At 39.3% G+C, this 16,608-nt stretch overlaps 1 protein-coding gene across 2 annotated transcripts in view; it reads left to right on the forward strand.

Annotated features, from left to right (window-relative positions):
• Window positions 1-13,160, forward strand: part of LOC146133550 (FH1/FH2 domain-containing protein 3-like) — a 50,500-nt gene extending 37,340 nt beyond the window's left edge. Inside the window, exons 16-29 of one of the 2 annotated variants that reach the window (XM_083397473.1) lie at window positions 203-289; window positions 1,101-1,855; window positions 2,016-2,324; window positions 2,724-2,831; window positions 3,401-3,556; window positions 4,855-5,037; window positions 5,846-5,965; window positions 6,700-6,861; window positions 7,438-7,628; window positions 8,307-8,499; window positions 9,614-9,670; window positions 10,309-10,420; window positions 12,008-12,187; window positions 12,692-13,160. In XM_083397473.1, the coding sequence (XP_083253599.1) occupies window positions 203-289; window positions 1,101-1,855; window positions 2,016-2,324; window positions 2,724-2,831; window positions 3,401-3,556; window positions 4,855-5,037; window positions 5,846-5,965; window positions 6,700-6,861; window positions 7,438-7,628; window positions 8,307-8,499; window positions 9,614-9,670; window positions 10,309-10,420; window positions 12,008-12,187; window positions 12,692-12,759 (2,681 nt within the window). In that variant the 3' untranslated portion in view covers window positions 12,760-13,160. The remainder of the gene's footprint in view (window positions 1-202; window positions 290-1,100; window positions 1,856-2,015; window positions 2,325-2,723; window positions 2,832-3,400; window positions 3,557-4,854; window positions 5,038-5,845; window positions 5,966-6,699; window positions 6,862-7,437; window positions 7,629-8,306; window positions 8,500-9,613; window positions 9,671-10,308; window positions 10,421-12,007; window positions 12,188-12,691) is intronic. The other variant, XM_083397474.1, reaches the window with a different exon arrangement.
• Window positions 13,161-16,608: the final 3,448 nt, after the last annotated feature.

Below are 16,608 nucleotides of genomic sequence, written 5' to 3' on the forward strand. Positions count from 1 at the left end.
TCTTCGAAGTAAATGTAAATCTGTTTTTGTAACACTAACAATAATAGCTTGAAAAGCGCATCGCTTCGAACAAACATCAGTCAGCAAGGTGTAAAAAAATGTTTTTTTTCAAATATAAATATGCATTTCGCCATATAAAGGGCATTATCAGTTTATCTTAATCCTAATGAATCTAACTATAATATTGCTTTTTATTCTCTAGTTTCCCGAACAGAAGAACCCGCCGAGGACCGCCCGGCTCCCCCCGTAAGAACGTCAACCAGCAAGGCGATGGAAAACAGGAGACGTGGTGAGTGGCTTGTAGTGCTGTCCGATAATAGTGGATCGGGCCCGATACCCAAGTATCGTCTTAAACTGGTGAGGATTCGCTGCCGACTTTTTTATTGCAAATTGATGTAGGTTTTTCGCAAAAGCCTGCGATTCAAAACTACTGTTTCGACCGGACAAGCTATCTTGGTCTGCTAATAATAAGTAAAAATACAAAGAATGTCTTATTATACTTGGGTATTCTATGCACGGATCTGAAATGTAGCTTGATAATGAATTGCAAAGACAAAAATGTCGAGTGGATCGACTTTATCTTAAATAAGACGTTACGATACGAACTTTATATTCAGTTAATGTCACTGAGAAGTGACTCAAGTTATAAAAGACCCATCATTTATAAAAGGTGGGACGCTATTTATCATTCTAAGTTTCTATAGTTTATTTAGCACTTTCACGTGTTGAACAGGTACAGCGGTGTTCATATCCCATTATAATCTGTTAATTCTGTTTTCCACATTTTAAGGCCTTTTAGGTAATGTTCCAAGTCTTTAAAGAAAACTAGGGCAATCAAGATATTTTCTTGCTGCCAACATAGTTCTGTATCTCCGAATAATAACTATTTTGATCTGATAATAATAAGTAAAATAGAAAAGCAACCCATTATAATCTGGTAATTCTGTTTTATTTGTTTTTAAGTCTATTTAGGTAATGTTCCAAATCCAAAGAAAACTACTGGAATCAAAACATAGTTACTAATCTCCAAATAGTTCCTGTCTGATTTCTCCGTGGCTTTTCAACACGCCCTGTAAATGTTAAAATAATTTGCTTAACAGAACGAGCGTTGCTGAAACTGCAACAAGAAGAGGAGCAGAGGAAACAACAGGAACAAGCAGAAAAACTACAGGAACAACAAAAACTCCAGGAGCGAAAGTTAGAGGAGCAGCGAAAACTCCAGCAAGAGCAACAGCAACAAGCGCAACGAACCAACGGCCACAAGCGGCCGGACAGCCTGCCAAACGGTGACGTCACGCACTTTAAAACGCGCCAGCGGCGCCGGGCCGACGGGAGATCCCCGACGCCGCAGGGCACCGAGCCGGCGCCCTGTCTGCCGCAGCAAAACGGCGAAACACACTTTCCGGTTTCGACAGTCGACCAAACCGCAGCTCACAAGCCCTTCTCGCGTCTCGACCGCCAGCCGGATGTTACGTCACCGCCCGCCGCCGCTGCTGATGACGTCATCACCACCAACCAGAAGCTCTTCATGGACATGCTCTACGCCAACCAGGCGGTGGCCTCGAAACAAACAGAAAGCGACGAGGGGTCGGATGAAACGGCAGCGGTAAGCGGCAAAGTGCCTAAGGACGCAGCGGCCGGCGGCGATTCTAACATTCAAGCGATCGCCGATAAGCTGCAGGCGACCACCATCGACCTGCCCAACCGACTTCGAGCCGCCGCTGTTAAAACGCCGGAAATTGGCGGCCAAAGTCCCCCCGAATCAGCTGCCACGCCCCCCGCCCCGCCCACGCCCGTCGTCGTCAAGAAGGACAGCGACATCATGTGGGAGAAGCTGTTGGCGCAACGATTGGAGGTGAGCGCACTTGGATGTCGCGTTTATACTTAACTTCGATGAAAAATACACAAAAAAAATATGAATTACTGGGCAAAAAGTCATGTCTACTAATCTTTTGGGCTCTATTCTGAATAGAGTAAATATTAAACATAGTTTTTCCCTTTATTTACTTGCTCAGAAAAACCTCACCCTCGACGGCTTCGACTTCTCTGACATCACCGAGTCCGATGACATCGACCCCCTAAAACCCAACGCCAGAGCCCCCTCATATCCAGGGGGCCCCCCTCCCCCACCTCTTGGAATCCCGTCCCCGTCTGGTGGAATTCCACCCCCTCCTCCAATGGGTGGAATACCTCCTCCCCCTATGGGTGGAATCCCACCCCCGCCCCCAATGGGGGGTATTCCAACCCCACCCCCATCTTTCGCCAGCCCACCGCCCTCGAAATCACCCTCCAAGAAAAGAACGGTGCGGCTTTTCTGGAAAGAGGTAAATCTTTTTTATTTATTTTTTTTTAAGTTACTAGTGGTAAACGGCCTTTGCAAGTTGTGCCTGTTCGAAGTCAAACTTGTTTGCATTTTTTTTTAAATCGGTTGTGAAATGTTATTTGATTCCCACCTTATATTGATTTCCCACCATCCCCACCTAAAGTCCACTTTAAAACAGTTTTTGCGTTGCGTTTAAACCATGTTTTTCATATTGGCAAGGCGACAACTATAACTCAAGGGTTTTACTTTGCCCCTTTTACGATTTTTATCGAGCCCATACCTTAAACTGGTAGACGTAAGTTACAAAAATCATTCTTCAAAAACTCCCGTGATGAACTGATAAAGTACAACATTGTACTGCTTGTTGAAACTTACACGATCTTTGTAAATTTCCTTACAGACGGCCTCGTCGGCGGCAAGCGTCTGGTCCGATATGGATGACGTCACAATTGAAGCCGACGTGTTCTTGAACTTGTTCGAGTTGAAGTCCAAGGAGGTCAACGTCAAGGTGGGTGCCAGTGTACTAACGCATTTAACGAGTGGTGTTAAAAGCTGGACGAAATAGACAATTCACTTGTTTTGATTCGATCTAATCCAAGCCCCAACGAGATTGTTATTTTGACTATTTCCTGGGCCCTTGATTAAATCCCCTTTTCTAAAGCTTGTAACCTTACGGAAATATTCTGCCCTGTTTTGCAAGATAAATAAGGAAGGCGAAATCTACAGATACTTACCCCTTATCCATTCTAATGACGCATTTGTCAAAAAAAAACTTTTTTCGGACACTTTCTCTGTTTGTTATTCCGCCAAGGTGTTTTTTGTAGCTGCCCTTACTTTGAATGAAAGGGGCGCGTATTTGAAACTGTTCTTTACATTATTTTACCCAGAATGACTTTTAAGCAAGGTTACCATGCCGTTCTTATTTCGAAGAAATAGGCTTATTTTTGAGTTTTAGTTATTAGTAGCGTGCTTATTTTTTGTTCCTAACAGATGGTAACCCTGTTTATAAGGCAAACCTTTCTTCTCGATTACGCTCGCGAGTCTCATATTGTTTAAGTTGTTGTGCCCCATTTGCAGAAACAAGCGACGGAGAAGCGAAACGAGCTTCGAGTGCTGGACATGAGGCGATCCAACGCAATAAACATCGGGCTTACCGTTTTGCCGCCTCCGCGCACTATTAAGTCGGCAATCATCAATATGGACGAGTTCGCGCTCACCAAAGAACAGATTGAGGTTGGTGTGCGGGGTCTAATGCTTTACTCAAAGCAGAGGTTCTTAAACTTGGACCCCTTGGGCCCCGTGAACTAGTTTTAGGGGGTGCATGAAGCCTAATGTATTAGTAGTGTATATTTATGATTTAATCGATTTGTAAAATAACTTTCAGTTAAAATAAAACGGTTTTTCCACTGAAAGTAGTCTCCATTAGACTTCACATTTTTTGGACCGAAATCATCAGATTTATGAAGTCTATTTGAATTATTGCGACAATTTATGACGTCATCTCTAAAAAGTCCTTGCCCACCGTGGTCCGCGCAAAGCTAAAACAAAATTTTGAGGTCCGCGGTAAAAAACTTTTAGCAACCCCTGGCTCAAACTAATATTTGTAAAATATTAAACGCAAAGATTGTAAAGTGACTGCGGATATGAAACTTTTAATTACAGTTTTGTACGTACTCTATTGGCTAATCTAGCGAAACTTTAATAAAAGTGGAAAATATTGTAGTCATCTCGTTTTGGATGGGGGGTTATTTAGTGTGGCAAAATATTGTCGTTCTATGTGGCTAACGCTTTTGGTTCGAAATCTTGTTATTTTGGGGTCTTTAAATTTATTACCGAGTCATTTGTAATGCGTGGAAATTATATCACATCCTTATAAAAATGACTGCTTACAATTGTAGTGATGAAAATCCCAGTCAACCTTCTATTTTACCCCTATTTATTTTTGTAAGAGTGTCGAACGGACATGCCGCATCAATATAACGGAACACGGACACCTATGAAAAAATTGTTGCGTGGACCAGAGTCGGTATGCGAAAATGACGTCATAAATAGACCTTAAAACAAGCAGACGTAGGTAACATGCTGTTTTTGGTCCAACAAATGCGAAACTGAAAAGGGGTCTAAGTACATCAAAGCAAAAATCGCCATTTTTTTAAAAAGGCGCAAAGCGTTTTACATTTTTTAAATTAACTCGATTCTTTCGAAAAATAAATTTCGTTTTTCAAATTGAAGGCACATGTCCACGGATGCCACCACTTTAAGAATCCCTGTCCTAAAAATAACCCTACGCCCCGATACACTTTTTCCCTTTGAAATGGAATATAAATACATACAAGTAAAAAATGCCATTTTTGTAAAAGACGCAAAGCGTTTTAACTTTTCAAATTAACTATGTTTTTTTCAAAAAATAAATTTCATTTTTCAAATTGAAGGACACGTTTGAACGGACGCAAGTTCAAGTGTCCCTGCACTACTAAAGAACCCCAAGCCTTGATACTCTTCCGCCCTTTTTATCCTCTCGATTGTTCCAGAAACTTCTCACGATGATACCGACCGACGAGGAGATAAGTTCGATCCAAGATGTTCTCCAGGAGTCGCCAGACGTCGCCCTGGGAACGGCCGAGCAATTTCTTCTCACCCTCTCTTCTATCTCCGAGCTGGAGGCGAGACTCAACCTGTGGGCCTTCAAACTCGACTACGACGTACACGAAAAGGTGAGATCGGCTGCGAGATTGTAGGAAATTTCGACCGACTGCGAGTTGTTTACGTGACTTTTTTGCTTTGTCATGCCTTGGGCCCGATAACATTTTGCTAAACCTGAGCCAGCAGCATTAGCGCCCTGATGCAGGGAATCGTGCGTAATTTGAAACTGAAATATGAGTTCATGTAAATTTTGATTTTTACGTATTAAAAGTTTGAACTGTTTAAAAGTGGCGATATTTATTTGAGTCTGGACTGAATCAACACGTGACAGTTATCTTAGACCTTGTTCTACCTAACTAGAATATTTTAACTATAATTCAAGCCACAACCTTTGAACCATTGGTCAATTTTCACTGTTATTTATACGGTCATACCCATCATTAATTTAGTTTCCAAATGTACCCCTAAAATACTGAAGGTCACTGTAGTGCAGTACTTTAATTGACAAACTATCAATGCTATGATCACTGTATAAAGGTAAACAAAAATTGCATTACATGGTTCAATTAGTTGCACTGTTTCGTATTCGACCAAATTCACCCTCAATATTTAAAAAAATTAACCCGGTGGTAAAAAAAACTTTTTTCACAAATTGTTTCCAAAATTTCCCTCCAAACCACATTTTTTTATTATTATTATGCTTAAACGACAAAATAGAAAGACGGTAAAGAATTAAAAAAATATCACCGATCAAGAAGCGGCAGGTTGGGCTAAAGGTCAACCCACTTAACTTTATAAGTTGCGAGTTTTTCGTAATTTAAAGCACAGAACCTCCAGCAATATACGGTCATTTGAAGCGAGCTGCTTGTTTTAACGCAGGAAGTTGCAGAATCGCTGGTCGATCTTCGCGACGGCGTCGAAGAACTGAAGAACAACCAAACCTTGAAGGCGATCCTTGCAACCCTCAGGTCCATCGGGAATCTGCTCAACAACACAAAGGTATAGTTGATTGGTCGGAGACAACCAAAATGATTTGCGAATTAAGTTTTAGATGAAACAGTTTTCACCTCTCACTGTGGCAGTGGTTTTCAACCTGGGTGCCGCGGCGCCCTGATGTGCCATATCTGAACACGAAATAGTTTTTCCCACTATATTTGTAGGTCAAGGATTTCGAAGTCAACTGAATTGGTTGTATGGAAATACATTATCCATTTTAACTCAGAAAAATAGAAAATTGATAGTGTTTCTCTTCTAGTCAAACCCTGTAGATTACTGTAAAAAAAATAAACGATAAAAGTAAAAGAACGATAAAAAACTTGTTTTTATGTCTGACGACATTTGGACAGGGTTATTGACTTTTTAGGCATAAAATGTATAATTTTCGCCGGGCGAGTTTAAAAAACGTGACAGCTGTAGATATGTCGATGTTGTAAAGCACAGAGAAAAATACCCAAACAGGTTCTTTTGCCAGCCTGAAACGTTTTTCACCTTAAGCTTGATCACCTTTTTGTGAGAGCCTAAAAAGGCTCAAATTTCCTCCTTTTTGTATTTTTTTGCTAATATTTGAAGCACAAGTATATTTTAGGTGAATTTTGGCCATGAAGCCTTAGTTAAGTCAAGTGACTTTCGGTGACTGAAGTATCAGCCAGGTTTACTCCTTTATCACCCTTTCTTAGGAAAAAAAATTAAATAACATAAAAATAACATAACGATATGTCTATCCAATGCTTCAGGCGAAGGGCTTCGACATTTCTTACCTTGCCAAAGTTCCCGAGGTCAAGGATACGAAGCAGAAGCAGACCCTACTCCACCACGTCACTCAGTGCGTACTCGACAAATTCCCCGAATCGAGCGACCTCTACTCTGAGCTGGGCGCGCTTACTCGTTGCTCGCGGGTAAGTTCTCTTCCAAACATCTACCTGGCAGAAAAATTGCTATTGAACTCTTCGACGCGCTTTATCCCATTTTGTTCAGTCTCAATTTGTTTGCACCCGAAAATATATATAAGAAACCCATTTTACTTGGTAAAAATTTCGCTTGTTGAAATTCGATATTTTAATTATTATCTGTTTTTGTATGTTTTTTGAAAAGCGACATTCCGAAACCGTTCTATATATGGTGATCGTTTTGTAGTCAAATTTTAGCCATAAAGTGGACCTTCTAAGTTCGGACTTTTCAACCTTACTTCCATTTCATTCAGTCCGACTTTCAAAGGGTCCGCAAATATACATTAGATCTTATTTCACTTGAAAAAAATTTCGCTCGTTAAAAAAAACTCGTAAAAAATTTGCTTGTTAAAATTCTATATTTTAATTAATAACTGTTTTTTGTATGTTTCCTAAAAAGCGACATGCCAATACCGTGCTTTATCTATAGCGTTTTGCACTCAAATTTCGGCCATAAACTTCACGACCTACCTTCATATTTTTCATTTTTTTAAAACTTCTTAACCTTATTTCAATTTCATTTAGTCCGACTTTGAGAGTCTCCAGACTACATTACAAACGCTGGAGAACCGCTGCAAGGCTTCCTGGGATTACCTGAAGCAGATTGCAAAGCACGAGTCAAAGGCCGCTTTCAGAACTCGCCTGTCCGAGTTCCTGGTGTCCAGAGCGCAGCGCATCATTTCGCTGAAGACCATTTACAGGAGGCTCGTCAACAGGTAAAAAAATGCCTTTCGTGGCTGCCATTAGCGTTTTTATTTAAACGCATCTTTTTGGCGGAGCATAATGATTGGAGGTTGTAGTATAGGACGTAGTGGGAATATCAAGGCCCATACAGAAGTAGGTTGCGTTTTCAACGTTTGGAATAACTCTATGTTGAAAATGAATAAACTGTTATTCGAAACGTTCAAAATTATACCTACTAATGTACTTTTATATTCTTACTACATATTTTGGACTTCGTAAAACAGACCGTGGTTTGTGGCCGCAAAAAATCACTTTCTTATGAGTTTTAAATTTGGAAAAATACGTTTTCTTTGCACTATTTTGTTCTAAAGTATTGGTCAACCTTAACCATGTTAGTTTCAATTTAATCGCATTTTTATCTCGCTCAAATAATTTTCAGATTAGCCTTGTCTTTAACTTATCCACAGCCGAAACCTTCCTCCCTGGTTTGTATTACAAATCTCTTTCTATGGGCCAGTTTACACAGTTGCAATAGGCTCCTTTTAACTTGTCCAAGGTACGCGCGAAATTCGCACGAAAAAACACCGAAAATTTAGCATACGACTATTTACACCTGCCCAGTGCCCAGTGACAAAACCTACCAAAACTTTCTCAAAACGCAGCTGTACGTTGTTTAACTTAATCGCTCATAACCCTTTGCCTTTCTTCAGATTCAACGGCATGCTTCTCTACTTCGGTGGTTCCCCGCGCTCGGTGGAGCAGGTCACGGTGCAGGGGTTTTCCCGGATGATGTCGGAGTTCGCGCTGGAGTACAGGACTTCGCGGGAGCGCGTTCTATCGCAGAAGAGAAAGAAGCACGTGCGCGGTGAGAGGCACAAGACAAGGGGAAAGATGATTATCGAGGTATTTTTTTTTCTTTTCGTCAAATATTCTGTTTGACGCTTATTAACTTAATTTGGATTTTTGTTGCTCGTAAAGCATACTTAGCTAATGCGAATAACAAGGTGTTCTGAAAAAGACATCACCGTTTTGGTTGCTAGTTTGACTTTTACCACCTATTTAACATAATTTTACTTTTATTGTGTCGAATCTAAAATGCAGAAAGGTCGCATGGTGTGGTAAAAGCGTTGTAAGATACGGTGCCAAGGAAAGTATGACCGCAGCTTTCAAATATACAACTTTCTGGCAACTCTTCATTTAGGTTCGAACCATCCAGCGATACAGACAATCCTGTATGTTTTGGGTGCATTTAAATCAAGTTGTCGTTGACAGGCCTACATAACTCAGAAAGTAACGGTACAAGGGCCGCATCTAAAAAACGATTTAACGTGGGCCGCATACTACCGTAAACCTACCTATTGTAATGTGAAGAAATGTCGCCTGGTTAACAAAAAAAGCCCACCGCGAATGTATTAAAGTACGGACAGGGTTGCCATTAAAAATGATGAATTTTTTAAACTCTAATTGATCTGTGTACTAAAAAGTCTTAAAAACACTCTATATTTTTTGGAATGTTTTTTTATAAGTCTTTACATTTATTTTATGCGCAGCTTAGAATCTTTAAACCATTTACTTTTGAACAGGGCATTAATATTATTTTGTTTTTACATTCTGTTCAAAATATGTGGAGTGGCTCAATTTTCGGTCTTAGAAAAGCTGTGTATTTTTTACACAAGTCTTTGAATGCTTGAATTATTTTCATAAAGATGTGTGGCAACCGTGAACGTATACTCTAAAATGTAATACTATGGTTCGGAATTTTTTTATATCGATAAAAAAGTGTTAATAAAATTGTTTACATTAATAAAAAAATGTCATTAGATCGGAGGCCACAACAAAAGATGCGGTATGGTTTGCAGGCCAGTTAAGATTAACTGATTGGTTTGCTTCATTATAACTGCTTTTAAGCAAGATTGTTTTAAAATTAAATTTACAAGGCAACAACAATTCTCTTGTTCCATTCGTTTTACCTTCTTTTCATTCTTTCTCTTTTTTCTTCCTCTTACTTCTGATCAAGGGCGGATCAATTCTTTCGGATGAAACGTTGTCTGACGACGATGTTCTTCTCAACCTCGTAAGTCTTCTTCTCTCTTATATTTTTTCGCTACTGCTTTTGTTTCTATGTTTTCTCATTTAATATGTAGTCAACTCTCGTTGTTTTGATCCAAACCCTATACCTTTGTTCCGTCTTCCTTTCTCACTTCACTCATATTCCTGAGCAAGTAATATTAAAAGAATAAAATTGGGACGATCCATTAAACTAAAAACTACGCATATGTTTTTTAATTTATTGTTCAAGTGAGTTAATGAATCGCATCTGTAACAAAATGCACTTAAATAATTGATAAGTATAAGAAAATCAGAATGACATAAATTATATTCCCTTTAACAATTAGAATTTCGACCAGTTAAAATTGGTTTTAGGATCGGTAACGAAAATACTGGACGAAACGTGATTTTTGTCGAAAGTATAGTTTGATTATATAAAAGAGGGCATCTTTATGGAATCCCAAACCATTTGCAGCAGGAAACCAGGATTAGACATTTTTAAAGGAATATATATTTCGCCTATACTCGCATCGTCAGTTGCCAAAAGTAAAGTAAAGTACGATTTAGTTTAATTGTTATAGTTTGATCAGTTTTGTGTTATTATATCTTTGTAATGCGACCGCTCGAAACTATACACTTACCCTTTTTTTTTCCTCGATGCAGACGCGCAAGTTTTCCGCCACAGAGGAGCAGCTCAAGCAAAAGCAGATGGAGAACGTTCTGCGTCCCACAGAAATCCAGGTCGAGAAGCGAACACGCTCCAGATCAAACAGGGGTGAGTCAGGGCCCTGAAGCGGGGTTTTCCCTTTTTAGTGATTGTACTTCTGATTTTTTTTTCTCATTAAATCTCTCTGTCGGTTTTGACACGTTTTTTTTTTAACCTTAAGCATTGCTGTAGACAAGTCATTTAAGTCCCAGTCAAGTCATTTGTAAAATAACTTAATTTCAAGTCAAGTAAATCATAAAATAAAATAAAAAAGTTTAACGGAAAAACTTGTCCGACTATAACAAGCGTGGGCGTAGATTGTCCGGTGTGGAATTAGCTGGGCGTGATCCGCTTGGGTTTTAACGTCCTAAGGCAACATTTCGTGGGTGAATGAATGCGGTGTTTTGTACATTGAGTTTTACAAACGTCGCATTCTGGCATCACACCCGCGACAACCGCGTAACACAAACACAGCTTGTAAATTTCACAAATATTACACATCTGGTCGAACCTATGGTTGCTTTAATTATTTTACGCTATTCGGTCTGATTTTAAAAGAAGTGTTAATTTGACAAACGTTTTGTTCAAAAAGTGAATCATGTGTCAAAATTTTGTATAAAAATGTGTTTACCCAACCAAATGGCAAACTGAATGTGTAAAATACTAAGGTATCTACAGCGTAAATGACGACAATGACTTCCAATAGGAGCAAATATTATTTAGACTTTCCTGTCTTAATCAAAGTCAGTCATTTATAAGAGAAACATATTTCGCCTCAAAATATATTTCACTTATAAATGACTATAGTACGTATTAATGACTGGCTTTGATAAAGACAGGAAAGTCTAAAGAATTTACCCAACCAAAATTTCGTATTTTACTTCTAAAAGTGTCAAATTTGAAATGCTTGGCTTAAAAAGATCAACCGTCAATTTGCTCTTTCAGCTTTCATAAATCGAACAACACATAACATTCTCCCTGAAATTACGTAACACAACCGGACATGTCGCCCATCCCTTTGTCAAACGCTTTGAACCAGGGGACAAACATAATCCGATAATGACGTTCGAAAATAAATCTAAACATTGTCAATCGTGCCCAGTAATGCTAGGCAATCATATAATTCGTAAAACCGAAAGGTCGTAATGACCATTTGTACTTTACCAGTACTGAACTATAGTCTGTCGGCCGCCTAAAGGTTTTTGAAAGGTAACGATTTGTTTTCTTAAACATTTACGGATGAACAACAAGAAGCTATATATATTACCTCTTTGAACTTTTTTACGTTGTTATTCTGTTTTCCTATTTTGTTATGTTTTATTGAATCAGGGGTTCTTAAACTGGGGTCCATGGACCCCTTGGGAGTACGTTGTAATTTTCTAATGGAATATTAGTCCATTTTTAAGAAGTAATTAATTTTTCAAAGAAAACAGTTTAACTAAAAATAAACGGTTTTGCGTTGACTGTATTAGACTACATTTCACTTTCAAATTTTTGGACCGAAATCAGCAGATTTATGAAGTCTATTTGTATTGTGGCCTAAATTTATGACGTCCATTTTAACAATTTTCTTGCCTACCGTGGTCCACGCGAAGCAAAAACAATTTTAGGGGGGTAAGTATTTCAAGCATTGACCGTCGCTTTCTTAAACTTCAGGGCCGAAGAAATCCGTCGACGCTTATTCATCGCCGAGTTCTCACGCCCTGGCGTCACCCAGTGATGACGTAACCGACCAAATCATGGAGCAGCTCGTGAAAACGGCCACCCAGGCCCCGAGTACTCGCAACACTCCGGTTGGTCGAAGGAAGAGATCCAGAAACGCTACCAGGAAATCGCGTAAGTTTGAAAGTTACCAAAAAATGGTTGAGGAGTTTGAATTCGGGAATGTTATGACATATTTGAAATCAGCGTGAAATCCTTTTTCTAGCTAGATCAACTAAAACATAAAAAAATGGGTTACACCCCATAAAACGCAGGACTTTTTCATCGGCGCGAAGATGTTGAAACTCCTTTTTTTTCATAAAATGAGGTGTTGCTGTCCCTTTTTTGGTTTAAATGTTTACATCCTATAGACATGCAAGATTTAACTACTTTTTGTGAATTAGTTGGACCAACTTTCGTGGACTGCAGATTTTAAAGCTTAACAAAAATATAGTAGTTTACATTCATGGTTCGAACGTATAGCAAAAATCTACCCCCTAAAAAGACCTAACCACAACTTTGGTGGACTGTAAATTTAAAGCACTACAATACGAAAATCGTTCAGTTTTACGGTTCGAACATATAACAATAACCTACCCCCTAAAAATACTTAACCATATGCTTTGACTTTATTTTTAGTGCGAAGAACTCTAAAGGGCGGTCTTACCGATGAAGAAAAGGCGGTTATAATGGGCGGCAATTACTGATCTGGGGGGTACTCTCACCCCCGCATTTTTATCCCTTCTTTTACCCCGTTGTTACGTCACAGTCCCCGTGTGCTTCTGGTCAGTGTTACTTACTCGTGACGTCATCCATCCTGCCACAGAGCTCTATTTATGACGTCATTAAAAGTATTATGTTCGTTCGACATTGTGATATCGAAGAGGTTTTTGTTCATCGGAACCAATTTGTCGTGTTGTGTCTTTTTTGTTTGTTTGTTTAACAATTTTTTTGTAGAAAATGCTGCGCTTTTATCGTTTGAATTTGTTATGCGCCATCCAAAATGCGTTTCTATTTGTTCCAATAATTAACGCCAGAAACCGAAAAAACGCTAATTATTTGTTGTATTTTACTGATCTTTTACCATTTGATCAATAAAATGCGCTTACAACTATTTTGTATGGTCGTTAATGACTGGAGCTTTGGTAGCCAACTAAACACGTCACACCTTGCCAATATTGCAATAACAGAAACATACCATTAAAAAAAGTAAAAAATGATATACAGGTAGGTTCTTGTTTATAATCAAATATGTGCAATTAGAAAGAGAACACTTCAGCTTCTTAGGGTTTGACGTATACCTCGGTTGATTCTCCATATCGACTTTTTGCAATTTGTCTTTGAAACAACTTTACGAAAAAAAGGGGTAAACATAATTATTAAAAAGCTTATTAGTCCGTTAAACTCCGAATTTACGATTGATTTATGTCATATAAATCTAAAGTAACCTGGAATGATTTTGTTACCATCGAGGCGACTATTTGACCAAACAGGCAGCTAATTTGCATAAAAAATGTTTCCCATCTCTGATAAAAAATAGAAATGTGTAATGGCAGTACAAATATTTCCTATTCCAAACTTTTGTGTCCACAACAATGAAGGCAGGCTTTGTCATTTAGAATAAAACAATGAACATACTTTTAAAGATTTCAAACCAAACCAGATTAGAACGTATATTTCTAGAAATAAGGCGTTGTCGCTTTTTCGAACAAAAATGTTGCAAACGTTTGCATGAGTTATTTTTACTCGAGCGAAACAGTTATTTTCACTAAACGCATACTATATTTGTCTTGACGTACAGATATGAAAATACGCAGTAATCATAAGATAACATTTGTGCCTAATGTGTTCCCGTAATTCCGATTTTATTTTCGATTCCCCTTGAGTTCAATGACCCGGTAATCGTCGCTTTGAAACCAAAGGGCGTGAGCTCTCTGCATAAAGTCACCGAATCCCAATGACCCGAGATTATAATTTCGAATATGACGGGTGCAGGTTTGCTGCCATTTATGTGCGTTACTAATTCAGAATAATTTGTCAACATTCTATAAAGTTGTTTTTCTGGCTTGCTCAGCTTGCATCATAGATCGACAGATTCGGCGAGTCTGCGATGGCTTTTCGGTGTACTATTGATACGGAAGCCGTAATCGTTGGTCATAAAGCAACTTCCGAGGGGCTAGATCACAGATGTTATTAAACACATATGTTTGTGTGTGTCTTTCATCAATTCTATAAAAGCTTGTGACTTACATTATCTGAAAAAATTGGCATAAACGACGAATAATAACCACTTAAAAGCAACCAGCAGTTGTAATCTGTTGTGACAGCATTGCGCTAAAAAGACTACAAACAGGATGTTGCGGACAGGTCAAGCGCAGTACGAGGCACAAAAACAGGCCTGATTCATTTTCGGGCCTCTGTTTTGCAAGGTTACGTAACAAAGGGCGTCGCGTATGTATATTTTTTGCTTCCGCGCCGCTCTGCAAATCGCTGGAAGGGCATTATGACGCAGCGCGCGCGAAATTGCGCCGCTTTCGGGCGGCCCGCGTCGCAAAAACGTGACCAGCGTGTTTCGCGAATGGCGCGGCGGCCATTACCGCCACGCGGGTATTTTCGGAAAGGCAAAACCGCGCTCGTCATTAGACCTTCGAGCAAAATCTTTATTTCGCCGCGAAGCCGCGCCTTTCTAGGTGGGGGCCGTAATTCGCGCTAGCCCGCCAAAAGCGCGATTCTATTTGGTGAGCGGGCTATATTCGCGCTGGTAAAGACGATAGAACGAGGGGCGATTTGCGCTGGGCCGAAATAGAAGCGAAAGTGGGCCGTCTATTTTCGAAGGCCAATCGACGAGCCCCGTTAATCGCGCCCCACACGCGTCGTACCTGACGAAATGCCGCCGCAAAATTAGGTCACGGAACTGAACAGCACTGTGTTTTGGCAATAACATAAATATATCTATATGGGCTATAAGTGTGTGATATACATAGCGTTAATTGTTGTTACGAAATTTGTATTTTTTTCATTTTTAGTTAAGAGTGTTAAGAAATTTGTCCAAGAACACAAAACGAAGTAAACCTGTTTATTCGAGTAAATGACTGTTATTGCTTTTTCAAGACGAGAAATTAAATTCAAATAAAAAAAATAACATTTACTATTTTGTAGCAAAGTTTTTACTTATCCAGTGATTCTTAAATGTTATTAAACCAGGCCCTACTTTTGTTTTTAAAACGGCCGGACCCACTTTTGTTTAAAAAAAAGCCAGGCCCAACCAGAACTACTAAATGTCATCAAAACATGTTTATTGTCTCTCACTACTAAATTCACAAGACCCCGCCAGTGGGCTGATGTACGTCCCACTTTGAGAATAAATGATCTGACGCACAAGCTATAAAATATTGCATGACGGACGAAACAAGTAAAATTGTTTGATATATATGACAACATTATATTAGATGAAGTGCATTTACAGCTATTAACTGCACATGCGCTTGTTACACGGCTTAGCCAAAACATTTCCCTACAGTCTACCCCTAAATTACCCGTCCACATACCCCTAAATTTCCCGTCCCCAATAAAACAAACAGCTAATAACTCGCTATGAAGGGTCAATTTAATACTAATGGAACGACATGTGATGTCAGAAGAGATGAAGGGTCAATTTAATACTAATGGAACGACATGTGATGTCAGAAGAATCAATCGACCATTTTTAAACCGTGTTCGGTATTCAGTTTAGTGAAGGATGTTTTGAGGGTTTTAAAACAGTTATATGTCAAAAAACGTGCGTTGGCCTGGCCAAATCGAGTAACGCGAAAATCAAAACAGAAAGACGGACGTAATTCCATCTATGTGTATAAAGTTTCCAAAATTTTACTTGATGCCGTATATAAAGTTGAGGTTTCGCAAACCAACTTTGAAATCCCTTCTCTTTTGTATAGCATTACGTAAATTTCCCGGGTTTTATTTGGAATGAGTGCCCTTTCATGTAAAAGCATTCGACCTAACGACCAACGGTGAACAGTGTTTGAAATATATATATATAGAACCGAAAATGGGGTAGCTGTGCTCATTCTTGCTTTATGATTCAAGATAATGCAAAAGCAAGTGTTGGCTCCGGTATCTAATAGCTTTTAAATTCGGCTGAAAAAAAAACAACCAACCCGCACATTTTTACTGGGAAATACCGGCAGGAAAGTTTGTTTATAGCTGCACTTTGGCGCGGGAGCAAAAACCCCTGCGTCATCTTTAACATTGCGGCGAAATCTTTTGCGAAGATCTTCAGAATATTCCTCCCGCGCTTAATGCACACAGCCGAAAAGCCCCGCGACTCCAATGTCGTGCATTGCCACCTATAATGTTCAGCGCGTTGCTAAAATATAATCCGTTTTGGTCCCACAGGCATAATTCCGATAAATAGGCATTCCAAATTCCGTTACAGGTTCCGGCCTCTGAAATGATTGCGGTGCTCTACTTTGGGTAGAACTCCCAAAAATGATTACGTGTAAAAAGACAGAATTTCGCATTTCTTATTTTATTTAACCCTTTGTTTCTGCCTTGAA

Source organism: Ascidiella aspersa, chromosome 9 (assembly GCF_963924565.1).
Source record: "Ascidiella aspersa chromosome 9, kaAscAspe10.2, whole genome shotgun sequence".
In the NCBI taxonomy this organism is placed as follows: Eukaryota; Metazoa; Chordata; class Ascidiacea; order Phlebobranchia; family Ascidiidae; genus Ascidiella; species Ascidiella aspersa.